A 13,631-nucleotide genomic window follows, 5' to 3' on the forward strand; every position below is an offset into this window, starting at 1 on the left:
TTTTGCAGTTCAAATTTAAGAAATAACAGCCGCATGTTTGTTATTTTCTTTTTGCCAGCTCTTACTCTGCTGATGCAAAGCCCAAATGAGGGGCTGTGGCAGAGGCAGAAAACAGGCAGCGGGTTCTTGCCAGTAATATCGCTAGCAATCAACAAGCACAGCAAGGGCACAGCCCACTGGTCTTCGGCTCCCCTGACGACTGCAGTTCTGGAGCGCCACTTCTAGAATATACTGTAGAAGGTTCTGGAGTAACAGACCGAACATGGGGGCTGTGGTCAGACAGACCTGGGTTGGCACTTTGACTCTGCCAGGAACAGGCTATACTCTGGACGAGTCACTTGACATGTCTAGGTCTCAGTTTCCTCCCTGAGACACTGAGATAAGCACTCGCAATTCAAATGCTCCTGAACTGTGAGCACTGAGCATACTGAGGTGAATCAGCAGTGGGGAGGGGCCCTCTCAGAGAAGGGGTGTGGGAGCAAGGCCACCCTGCTGTTAGGATGTGTCCAGACGTGCCCTGCACATCCTGGGTCTTCCCTTAACCCCCTACAATTCTTCACATTTTCACTAGAAATGGGGCGATCACACTTTGTAAAACAGCCGTCCCAAATGCGTTCACATACATGATCTCATTTTATTCCAACAGACCCGTGGCAGCACCCACGGTCCACATGAAAAACCTGAGGTTCCGAGGGGCTGACTGATGCAAAGTTGCACAGAAAAGAGTCAGGCTGGAGCCAGCTCTTCCTTCTGCTGGTTCAGTGTTTTTATTTCCTGGTGCAAGAGCTTGGCATGGCTCAGCTGGCCTACAGGCAGCTAGCTTATCTCCTTATCTTATGGTCTCGGTCCAAAGAAAACAGCAAGATACCCTGGGACCCAACCTTGTGTGAAACTGCTAAAAAAAAACCCAAAAAGGGGCGCCTGGGTGGCGCAGTCGGTTAAGCGTCCGGCTTCAGCCAGGTCACGATCTCGCGGTCCGTGAGTTCCAGCCCCGCGTCGGGCTCTGGGCTGATGGCTCAGAGCCTGGAGCCTGTTTCCGATTCTGTGTCTCCCTCTCTCTCTGCCCCTCGCCCGTTCATGCTCTGTCTCTCTCTGTCCCAAAAATAAATAAACGTTGAAAAAAAAATTAAAAAAAAAAAGAAAAAAAAGAAAAAAAACCCCAAAAAACCCAAAAAACAAACTTGGGGTGGTTTCCTCTCCCTTATCTTTGCTTTTAATTTTTGTATCTTGCCCCCAGTCAAACGGGAATGTGCTTTTAAAACTTCCAGACCCCTGTGCACATGTCAGGTATGATCATTTCAAACCGGTAGGGCTTTGTGATGTAAGGTGCTGGGCCAAGAATCGGAGAATCGGTTTCTATTTCTGGTTCCAAATGTACCTAACAACACTCCAGGAGTCTCACACCCAAGCGGGATACGTACCCTCTTCGGATGTGCCAGGGTACGGCCTGCAAATGTTAGAAAATACACACGCTGCCAGCGGGAACTCTCCAAATGACTTAACCGCCTAATGAAAGGTGCCAGTGAGTTATGAATGAGGATTATCATCAGTGTCTCACGGGCTGCTATTACAATGTGTCACCCCAAGGTACCTGGCTGAGGAATGGGTACAAAATGAAACTACAAACTCTGGGATAGTTAAGTAAAAAGAAAGGAAGACAATAATGGACCCCAAATATGGCTGTTGTGAACCATCATGTCCGGTCCTCAAAACTTTGTAAAGCCACATCATCTGAGAGATGTGTATGTTTCATAAGTTTACTCTTTTTTTTAATGCTTTACTTATTTTTGAGAGAGAGAGAGTCAGAGAGACACAGACAGAGCATGAGCAGGGGAGGGGCAGAGTGAGAGGGAGACACAGAATCTGAAACAGGCTCCAGGCTCTGAGCCGTCAGCACAGAGCCCGACGCGGGGCTCGAACCCACAGACCGTGAGATCATGACCTGAGCCGAAGTCGGACGCTTAACCAACTGAGTCACCCAGGTGCCCCTAAGTTTTCTTATTCTAGTCAGAGGTGAAAGACTTTTAATATGAATGTGGGCCATGTCTTATGCATTGTTTTCTATTCAGAAAGAAAAAAAAAAACGTCGTTTAGGAAGTTGAAATAGAATCAAATAAACACAGGCTGTGTCTCTGCTGCCCTTACTTGTATAGATTCCAGATGTGTGTGTGTGTGTGTGTGTGTGTGTGTGTGTGTGTACTTACACACACACATATTTTTTGAACTTTTTAAGATTAAAGGTTTTACTAATTACACATGAAAGTCTAAAAGAAAGCCTCTTTCTCTACACTGTAATAATGGGATTTTCTTTTTTCTTTTTTTTTTTTTAAATAATGCGATTTTCTTGCCCTGTCGAGTGATACTGAATTATTTTCTGTACTGATGCTTCATATATTAAAGATATTATGATAATGTTGTTATGTGCTTCTTCCGGAATGAGTACACAACCAGATCGTGATGTACGTGTGATTTCTTCCTTCTAACCATCATTTTTGAGGTTCATGAACCCTACTTAGAAGGAAATCCTCACAATACATTGCAACTTAAATTCCAAACTAATCGATCCTTAGTTCATTTACCTAAATATTTCACAAAAGCTCTTAAAATGTAATTTGTCATTTATAAGAATGTTGAATTTCTTCCTTTAGAAAAATGTCTTTTTCCATTTTCTTATTCTTCTATGTGTTTGTGTCATTTTCCTTATTTTTTGTAACTACATTAGAAGAACTGTTCTCCCCACTGTGTCTTCCGTGACCTCTGTACATCCTTCTCACCTTCCACCTGGAACAGCTTTTATTCCTCTACTCTGTGCGCATCCATTTGAGCTGAGGCTTGCCCCCTCCACACCATTAGCATTCCCCCCCACCACCTCCCCACCCCCCCGCAATTCCCTGCCTCTTCTACTCTTCTAGGGCAAACAACCAAAGCAGAGTGGACAAAAAGTTAACCATTTCTCTAGCATTATTACAGATGTCAGCCTCTTCATGGTGCCTTCTCCTGACTACATGCCTTCCTTCCCTTCACCCTAAAACCCTTCTAATTTGTGCATCTGCCTCCCAATCCTGAAGCAGCTGTCTTTACTCTAAAACATGCTGCCTTCAGTCCCCATGTCCTTTCCTCTTAGTTGTCTATACAATGTGCTTGCTGTCCTTCCTTTCCCTATGGATTTCTGGACAGCCAGAATCATTTGCAACACTCTTCTCCTGCCTCCTTCACTGGCCCACATGTTAATCAAGAATTCATTCGAGGACCGGATTAAAGTTAAAAGCCCCTGAAACACGTTCTTGTTCAAGATGTCAGACAAAGTACATGTTTATCTGCTCTTTGGGTTTTCTTCCTCCAGAAACTCAATTAAGATGGCTGTCAGTGAATAAACTTAAAAGAGCAAAGAGAATGGAACGGGAGTTCCAGGGAATTCTCATGTATGGGAGATTCTGGCATCTGTGGGATCCCCAACTATCCCAAAAGTGAAGCCTGGTGGTGAGCAGTGAGTGCACCACTGTGTGGGAGGAGACTTGGCCTGGGAGGAGAGCGGAGGAGAGCTGGACACAGCAGCCAGCAGGCCCGCCCCCATAGCTCCTGGGGAAGTAATCCCTTCCCTCCCAGAGAGAAGCACCCCAGCGAACATCACTCCGCGAAAAGAAACCTGTAGCAGCCAAGAGACAGATTGAGACACAAAAGCAAACACCCAATCCTGGAATAAATAGAAATGACTCAGGAACAAAAAGAATTTTAAGCATTCTAATTAGTATTCTCAAAGAGATCTGAGAAGATACTGAAACCAAAAAAAATAAATAAATAAATAAAAAATTGCACGAAAAGACAGTAATCGAAGAAGAAAAAGAACATTTGGAAATAAAATAACCTGATGATCAAATAGAAACTTCAGAGGAAAGGATAAAAGACACGGTTTAAACAGATAACATGAGAAGAACGATAATACACACATAGCATGAGCCTAGGAAGGTCCATTATCTGACTGGTGGGCATTTCAGAAAGAAAATAAAAACAGAAAACAAAAGTGGAAAATTATCAAGGAAACAGAGAAACTCCTGTTGCAAAGTCCTGCTACATCTGTCTGTGTTCTTTACCTACAGAACCTCTCCCAAGTTGCTCACAGAAACACCGTCTGAAGTTCACTGGAAGCAATGGGCCTGATGGGCTTTCGAGGATTCTTATAATTTTTAAGGGGCAGGGTTTTTATTTTCCAGAAAAAAAATTTTTTTAAAGCCTCTAAAAATTTTCCTGGGTACAGCTCACTTCGCCTGTCTTTCCCTGAAATTTCTGATGGTCAGAAACACCACCTGCGGCACAATCCTGCTGCCGTGATGATCATCCTGGCTTTGACAGGAACACCTGACACTTCACTGCACGTGAACTTGGGAGAGGAAATGAGCACACACTTTTCATTATCTCTTCTAAAAAGTACTTACTAAGCAATTGAACAGTTTTAGAGAAGATTTCAGAAGAGATGCTTAAGTGGTCAGACGCACTCGCTGATGTCATTTCAACGCACTTTCATTTCTTTCTTAATATCTATCCCAAAGACCAACTCTTGACCAACCTTTGGCAAAACTAGCTGGGGTTGCTGTATGTTTTAGGGAAATAGCAGTATTATATTTGTCTGTCTCCTTCTGTAAAATTGGTCTAGATTGGTGAGGTTTTGTAAGACAGATACAGAAAAACCATACATATGTTCCCTTTTAAGCCCAGGGGGGAAACACTTGTTACTTAATTTCTAAGATGCTGTTGATCATGATAATCCTCTTATCCCAAATTTTGTCCTGTCTTGCTCAAAGTTGTCAAGACAGCCAGCCTTGGTCTTTACTAATGTCAAGCCAAGACTGTTAGAAAGCCACTGCTCTACATGGGCCAATGGTTTACTGGCCTAAAGGCAGTTGGTCTTCAGATGACATTTGCTAACACTATTAAAAAGCATTGGCTCAAAGTATTTACGAGGGACCCTTCTGACATAATCATCATCAGTCACACACAGTTTTATGATCAGCAGCTTATAATGGGATCCTGTTGTTATGTGAATATTTAGCAGTCCTGTCAATATGATTTACACAAGGCTTCGAAAGGAATTGATTTTTAAATTGGTTATTTAAAATTACGACATATTGACCTATCCTCATGAATGAAAATACAAGTATTGTTTAAATTCAAGTGTGATTAAAACCAGAGATGCCATTCTACACTTACCATATAGTGGCTAAAAAAAGACAAGTGAAACAAAACAGGCTGATCATATCACGTGCTGACCGACAAGGACACGAAACAACTGGAATTCTCCTGTATCCCATGGGAATGCATGATGGTATAGACACTTTGGGCAACATTCCAGCAGTTTCTTAGTTAAACACACTTACCATATGAACTAGCAATCCTAGTCCTAGGTTTTTACCCAACTGAAATGAAAACTTACGTCCCAACAAAAAGTCTGTAAGTGAATGTTGCCAGCACATTTGTTCATATTAGCCCCAAAGAGGAAACCATCCAAATGTCCGTTAGCTGGTGACCAAATGAACAAATTATAGCTCTTCCTTACATTGGGATACTATCCAGCATAAAGAGGAATGAACTCTTGATATATACAGCAACAGGGAGGAATCTCAAATTCATTACGCTAACTGAAAGAAGCGAGACTCAACGGTTGCATTCTATGTAATTCCACTTATATGACACTCTGGAAAATGCAAAACTCTGACGGGTAGAAAAAAAAGATCTGTGGTTGCTCGGAGTTGGGTTGACTAAAAAGAAACACAAAGGAATTTCTGGAGGGTGACAGGACAATCCTATATTGATTGTGGTCTTGGTTACATGAGTGTATCTATCGATTTGTCAAAACTCATAGAACTGTAGCCCTAAAGAGAGTATTTTTATTGTATGTAAATTTTGCCTCGATAAATTCAGGGATAACTGGAAGATAAATGAGAGTCTGCGATAGGTACATTCTTTCCTTGTATACTTAAAAATACAAATGAAAGCCAACCAGCTCACTACTCTTATGGCAGAGACAAGTTAACTTCACTGCCAGCTTAAGATCAGGTAAAGGGTACGGTGTTACCATGGATACAAACTATTATTTCCTTTCGTGTGAAGTCTCTAATATTAAATCGTGACTCACACGTAATGTAGGGGTAGACTCAGAAACAACCAAAGTCACCCAAGGGTTTTCAGCCTTAGGACCCCTGCCCATGATGTTTTCTTCATGAACGTAAGAGAAACTATAATGTCGGTGAAAATATCTTTTTTTTTTTTTTTAATTTTTTTTTAACGTTTTTATTTATTTTTGGGACAGAGAGAGACAGAGCATGAACGAGGGAGGGGCAGAGAGAGAGGGAGACACAGAATCGGAAACAGGCTCCAGGCTCTGAGCCATCAGCCCAGAGCCTGACGCAGGGCTCGAACTCCCGGACCGCGAGATCGTGACCTGGCTGAAGTCGGATGCTTAACCGACTGCGCCACCCAGGCGCCCCGGTGAAAATATCTTTAAGGGATTAAAAGAAGAAAGGGTAAAACTGCTTCGCTAAACTTGAGGGCATTTCTAAAAATGGTATGCTAGGTCTGAGGCTGTTAAGACTTTATTTTCTTCTGTTTGTTACAGAAATAATTTCCCGTAGATCAACCGCTAACACAACGGCATGTGAGAGGCTAACCTCTCCTTTAGCTGTTGACTTGCCCGTGAGATCATGATTTTCTAATTAATAAAGTGGAGAGGGGGCAAACTGAGTAAATTTTAAAATCAGCAGAATTCTTTGTGGTAGAGTTCAAATTAGCAAGTTGTGGTAACTTATGCAAAATGATATTAAGGTAGAGGTTGACTCTTAAAGAGCACACATATTTTGGAACTCTGTATTAAAGACGTGTTGCCACAGAGACTGCCACACATCTACCTAATAACCACTGAAAATTAAAGTCATAGCCACTGCCACTGAGTGAGCGCTTCCCATGTGCTAGGAAGAGCTATGAATACTTGTAGGATATCAGCTCCCACCGTCTGCCTTGCTATTTATGGTCCAAGAATCCCGAATGATCCAGAGTTCCCCACAGGTTCCATGGTAGTTCTTGTCCCTGTACTCTTGTCCATTACTCTTACATTCAACAAATACATATTTATCTAGGGGCGCCGGGGTGGCTCAGTTGGTTAAGCACCTGACTCGATCTCAGCTCAGGTCTTGATCTCAGGGTCATGAGTTCAAGCCCCACGCTGGGCTCCGCCTGGGTGTGAAGCCTACTTAAAATATATATATATGTACATATATATATGTACATATATATACACACATGTATACATATATACGTACGTATATATATATATATCTATACATGGGTATATATATATGTATGTATATGTGTGTGTGTGTATATATATATATATATATATATATATATATATATATAATATAGCTACCATGTGTCTATTAATGATTGAATTGTTTCCATTCAAAATTTATATGTTGAAATCTTAGCCCCCTGTACCTCAGAAAATGGTATTTGGAAACAGAGTCATTAGAGGTATGATTCGGTAAGATGAGGTCATAGTGGAATAGCATGGGCCCCTCAGTCCTATACAAATTGTATCATTATCAAAAGCAGAAATTTGGACACTGATACACACAGGGAGGATGCTATGTGAAGATGAAGGCAGAGATTAGGGTGATGCTTCTACAAGGCATGGAACACCAAGGATTCTAGGGAAACCACCAGAAGTTTGGGGAAGTTCTGGAATAGGTTCTCCCTCACAGCCCTCAGAAGGAACCTCTCCTGCTGACACCTTGATCTTGCACTTCTAACCTCTAGAACCATGAGACAATACATTTCTGCTATTTGGGGCACCTGGGTGGCTCAGTCGGTTAAGCATCCAACTCCTGGGCTCAGCCTAGATCGTGTTCTCTCGTTCGCGAGTTCAAGCCCCACGTTGGGTTTGGTGCTGACAGTACAAAGCCTGCTTGGGATTCTCTCTCTCTCTCTCTCTCTTCCCCTTCCCCACTTGTTCTCTCTCTCTCTCTCAATAAACATTAAAAAATTAAAAAAAAATTTCTATTTAAAGCAAATCGTACCAAAACCAAAACCAAATCCCACAAAACAAAACTATATTAAAGTACATTTCCTACTGACAAGGAAATTCTGCAAATGTGTGAGAAGCCACAATAACCAAACACCTCTCTCAAGGGGCTGCAGCTTCGCAGTCCCTGATGCTGACTCCCGGGCATCCTTCTCCCCGACGGCCGAGCTCACCCTTACCTCCTCAGATTTCCTTCATATTTGAATCTCTGATTGCCTTAACCATTCCATCAACTTAAAAAAAAAATTTAATGTTTATTTATTTTTGAGAGACAGAGCATGAGTGGGAAAGAGGCAGAAAGACAGAGAGAGAGAGAGAGAGAGAGAGAGAGAGAGAGAGAGAGGATCAGAAGCAGGCTCCAGGCTCTGAGCTGTCAGAACAGAGCCTGATGCGGGACTTGAACCCATGGACCATGAGATCATGACCTGGGCCGAAGTTGGACACTTAACCGACTGCGCCACCTAGGCGTCCCCAATTCCATCAACTTTTCAAGCAACTGGGGTAATCTTTACTGGAGGAAAAGTGGGCCCATTGCATGAGGCATGAGATGGTAACTGTGGCCTAGGTCTGGCCTCATGGTCTTTGGGGAAATTGACAGACAGACTCTCCTCCCGGCAGGGGCGCCGACACACAGCCCATGTTGGGGCATATGGACAACCCCGGGAGCCTCGCACAGCAGCTGTTACACCAATTTCCAAGTGCGGGGACCTGAGTGGCAACTGTAATGACATTTTCCTGGCTGGCTCTGACCTCTGAATCGCACTGATTTGTCTAACACACACTGTGAACACCAACCAGTTAGGACTCAAAGCCAAGACTCAAAAACCGCTTTAAAATGGCAGGAGATATTTAAGACATAATTTCTGTGAGTTGGTCATTAACTTGCTTCTATCCCAATCTGTACATCTTTTTTTTTTTTTTTTTTTTTTTTTTTTATAATCCTTTCCTCTCAATTATTTTTCCCTGCTTGGCTAATGTTTCTGTAGCAGTTACCTCTAATCATTAAGACACTTTTGTAGGCAATCCATGCTCCTGAGCTTGGAGAGCAGTCCGTATGGATAGGGGCATTAAAACAATATTCTTCTTACTCTACATTTTAGTGTCCCATCATTCTATTTCCATTCCCCTTGTTTAAATAAAAACACATTTTTTCCCCCAGAAAAGAGTGGTTAGGTTTGTACGTTCAGAGGGGTGATAGAAAATACCGTGTGTGATGACAATTTACGCTGTATCATTACAAGGTCACTCGAAGGCTCAAACGCCGTTAAGTGATGCTTTCAGATATCAACCCGGCTATGAGTCTTTGGTTCTATTTCCCGACTGCTGAGGCCTCCCCTCCTCTCAAGCCCTCATCCCAGCAGTCCAAGTTCCTTCTCCTTCCTCCAATGCCCCACAGCTCCTGTCTCTTCCTGACAGTTCCCACAGACACATCTTTAACATCAGTGCATGAGGCTGAGGTCTGGCACCCTTCACAAAGGCATAGATACCAGCCTGTTTTTGAAGTTGCCCGTACCCCCCATTCTGGAACTTCATCTTTTCCAGCAACAAACGTGTCTTAAGTATGTACAGTGTGTTCATGAAACCTGACTAGACCCTAAGGATGATCCAAAAGAAGTGAAACCAACCCAGAGTTTACAGGTACACCGAACTTGAAAACAAGCTCACCATGCTTTTGGAAATCTGTTGGCGTGCTTTTAACTTAATTGTTCTCAGGTGGTGGGGCGCCTGGGTGGCCCAGATGGTTAAGGGTCCAAGTCTTGATTTCCACGCAGGTCATGACCTCGTGGTTCCTGAGTTCGAGCCCCGCGTGGGGCTCTGCACGGACAGCACCGAGCCTGCTTGGGATCCTCTCGCTCCCTTCTCTCTCTCTCTCTCTGTCCCTCTCCCGCTCATCCACAGGCGTGCATGCTCTCGCTCTTTCAAAATAAATCAATAACCATAAAGAAATGTCCTCAGATGCTAAAACCCTTGCATCGTGATTCACGAGGATTTTCTGACCATTTTCCACGCGGCTCACCTCCCCCTGCAAACCTTTCGACCTCCTAGATTCTCTTCCTTAGCTTCCTGCCTCGCAGGTGTTCTCTAGCCTGATTTTTTTCTGCAGACGCTGCCCTTCTGCAGTCACCGGCACTTTCCTTTCCTTGCTAGCTTGGCGCTTGTCCTTTCTTCTCCTTCCCCTTTCCCGGCAAATGGCTCCCGTCTCGCGTCCGCGGAACGCACGCACCCCTTGCCCTCGCGGAAAAAAAAAGAAAAGTCTGGGCCCAGGTACCTGCTGCATGCCCTGCATGGTCTGTTGCAGGAACTGAAGCTGCTGGTCCTTGGTGACGTTGTCCTCCGTTCGGAAAAGCTGCTCTTTCTCCTGTTTCAGCAGCTCCACTTCGTTCCTGTAGGCGTCCAGCTGCCAGCGCAGACTGTCATTCTCCTCTTTCAGAGCATAGGCCTGAGCAGCCAGGGCTGGAAGGCAAACACACAGCACAAGTTCAGGTCCGTCACCTTCAGGTGACGGGGGCGGGGCTTAGACCGGGGTGGGGGCGGGGGGGCTCTCGCGGGATGGGGCGTCTCTCACCCAAATTCTTACCGTTCACACCAGCTCAGAAACAAACCCCAAATGCCTGGCCCCGGGGCTCTGTGATTCCCGGCTGGTGAGCATCACTTCTTTGGGAATTTTTATCGATTCCATTTGTCCTGTCTGATGGAGGCATGCTTCTTGTGGGCCCAGGAGTAACTCCTCCCCAGTGCTGGCCTCTCGGCCTCTCCCCCAGTCCGAGGCGCCCTCCCGCAAGCGGGAACGTGCTGCTAGGTGGGGACAGCACGGGGGCCACTTTCTTTCACCGAATCAGTCTTTCCACAGGTTGAGGCCTGCAGCCACATCCCAGGGGACAGAGGGATCGACACGGACGTCATTCCTCCCCGCACGGCCGCTGGGACAAATCGCACGGATTGCTCGCCCCCTCCTTATCAGGACGGTAGGCTGGCTCCGTATGTTTCACCAGCAGATTAAAACCCTGCTTCCCTGCAAGGCCGTGACCCTCCTTCCCGAAACCGAAAACTCTCCATGTGTGGATTCGGATCTTACGTCTCCATCCTACCGAGAAACCGAGACCGTTAACAGAAACGGCAGAGACTGAAAACAGAAGAGTGGGTGGCACAAAGCAACACCGATGGTTTCCAGCTTCCCTGCTGGGGTCTCTCCCCTGATACTAACCGCCGGCGGAGCACCCAGCACGTGAGAGACACCGGACCCGACGATTCGCACGGATTCATCACTTCATCCCGCCTCAGGCCTAGAATGTCGGTTAGGCTGCTCTTAATCCCGTTCTTTACAGAGGACAAAAACGAGGCACAGAGAAGCTAGAGAACTTGTCTCGCCCCACAAAGGAAGAAGTATCGTCAACAGTCTTCAAACCTAGTCCTCAAGTCGCTGGGCTTCTTGCCCGTCCAGATGCGTTTAGTTCTCATCAGACCGTTTGAAACCCCTCGTGACTTCTCTCCCCGCCCCCCCCTCCCACCAGTTGCCCACACTTTCTTCCCCCTCCCACAGAAAATGCATTCTCTACTCTTGTAAGCAAGAGAAAAGAGAAGGAGAGATTTCAAAACTTATCAGGAACTTCTTCAAAGAAGTGACTTCCGGTTTGTAAGGGCATGACGTGAGGCCTGTTGGCCAGCAGGTTCTCAGTACGGGCTCATTTCCACCCCCTCCCCCAACCAGTGCCAATCAGAGACCACTGGGGGTCAGCCTCCTGGATGTTCTACCTTCACATTACAGTATGCAGATAATAGATCTTTACAGACGTGCTCTGAGACCCCAGTGAATTCTCTCCTCAAATATCAAACCTCAAATTATGCTAATAATAGTTTTATAGTTGAGTGGTTTATAGTATTCTGCTTTGCAAAATGATTATGTATAGTACACATGGAAATACTAATCAAATAGAACATGCAATTAACCAGAAAATTCCCTACCTCAAACCATTAGGGATCAATTAGTCAACACGCAGTTACTGCATACATACTCTGTGCCCAGGCCTGCCTGGGCATCCTGGATCACAGAAGGAGGAGCCAGAATATGTCTTCTCTCAGGCAGCTTAGAAGATCAGAGAAACTGATACATTTGAAAAGAAACAAATACGTCCAAGGGAAGCGAGAACAGCCTGACGGCTGGCATATAGTAGGCATTTGATGAATGCTCGTTGAATGAACAAATAAATGAGCAACTTAGTGTCGAGGGAATTCATCCTGTTGGGGCTCAGAGAAGAGAAAGGAAGATGCGGACCAGAATGATAAAAGAGGGCCTGGAAGGCTCAAGAACTGGGGAAGGATGTCTGAGTCTGGACAGGGCAAGAGCATAAGCAAAAGTTCAGGGAAGAGAATTTAAGAGAGACCACTTGGGGCAGGAAGGTGGGAAGCTTGACCAAAAAGGCACATGTCGGTCTGGAGGCAGTGAGGGAAAGGCGGGCTGTGTCACAGGATGAGAGGGGATGGAACTCAGAAGTCAGGCTAGAGAGTGAGATTCGGTGGGGCAGCTGATGGAGAACCATGCCAGGTGCCCGGGCAGCGGAAGGACACAACGGAATTGGTGATTTAGTAAGATTAGTTTGGCACTGGTGCGTGCAATGAACTAGAGGCTGCAGGGAATGAATGAAGGAAATTTTATTTGGGGTCTACGTGTGCGCAAAACCAAGGAGCAGCCAATTTTACAGTTTCCGGGGACTTACTCATAAAATCGGAAACGACCCAGGGTGTAGCCAGAAGCATGAGCTAGTGTTTTCTAACATCACACTGCCCAACTCCAGATCTTGTCCACACCCCATGACACCAACTCCTGACAACTCAGTTTACCAATCCACAAGGAAATGGTTATGAGGCATCATTTGAGAGGGATGCTGTAATAGGGCAAAATTACAGAAAATGCAAATGATGAAAAAAATGTTGGCACCACATAAGCACATTACTACATTTAGTAGCATTCAAAGACACTTAAGTCATTTCCTTAGGAAGCTCTATTTGGCCCTTTTTCAATTTAGAGTGGCATTTTTATTATCATAACTGATAGCAGGTGTTTGTGAAGAAATCGATTAGTATGCAGGGATGGAAATTACATTTTCCAAATGAATTGCATAGTCTGCAAGATACGCTGAAATCTGTGTAGCAAAATGCAAGCAGTTATAAAGCATGTGCCAGCAACATTATTTAAATAAATTATCTGAACATAAATACATATAGGAGAGTGCACCATCCATTATTTCACGGGCTCTCTTAGAAGCCTGTGTAACGGTAGTGCTGACAGTTATTCTTGGCTGAGCCGAGTGGCCACTATTCTTGCCAAGGAAGAGACAATGCTGTTTGCATTTCTGGAATAGGAATGTGATATTATTATATACATATACATATATATATGTATATATATACGTATATATATGTATATGTAATATACATATATATGTATATATATATGTATATGTATATATATACGTATATGTATATATATACACGTATACATATATATGTATATGTATATATATATGTATATATGTATACGTGTATATATATACATATATAA

At 44.3% G+C, this 13,631-nt stretch overlaps 1 protein-coding gene across 9 annotated transcripts in view; it reads right to left on the reverse strand.

The window, feature by feature from the left end:
- ENOX1 (ecto-NOX disulfide-thiol exchanger 1) overlaps positions 1-13,631 on the reverse strand; it is a 585,762-nt gene that overhangs the window by 107,150 nt on the left and 464,981 nt on the right. For all 9 annotated transcript variants that reach the window (XM_086711591.1, XM_086711599.1, XM_086711581.1 and 6 more), the window contains one exon: positions 10,341-10,525. In XM_086711591.1, coding sequence (XP_086567717.1) covers positions 10,341-10,525 — 185 coding nt within the window. The remainder of the gene's footprint in view (positions 1-10,340; positions 10,526-13,631) is intronic.

This window comes from Puma concolor, chromosome A1, assembly GCF_028749965.1.
Source record: "Puma concolor isolate L17-30 chromosome A1, mPumCon1.1.hap2, whole genome shotgun sequence".
Taxonomy (NCBI): domain Eukaryota; kingdom Metazoa; phylum Chordata; class Mammalia; order Carnivora; family Felidae; genus Puma; species Puma concolor.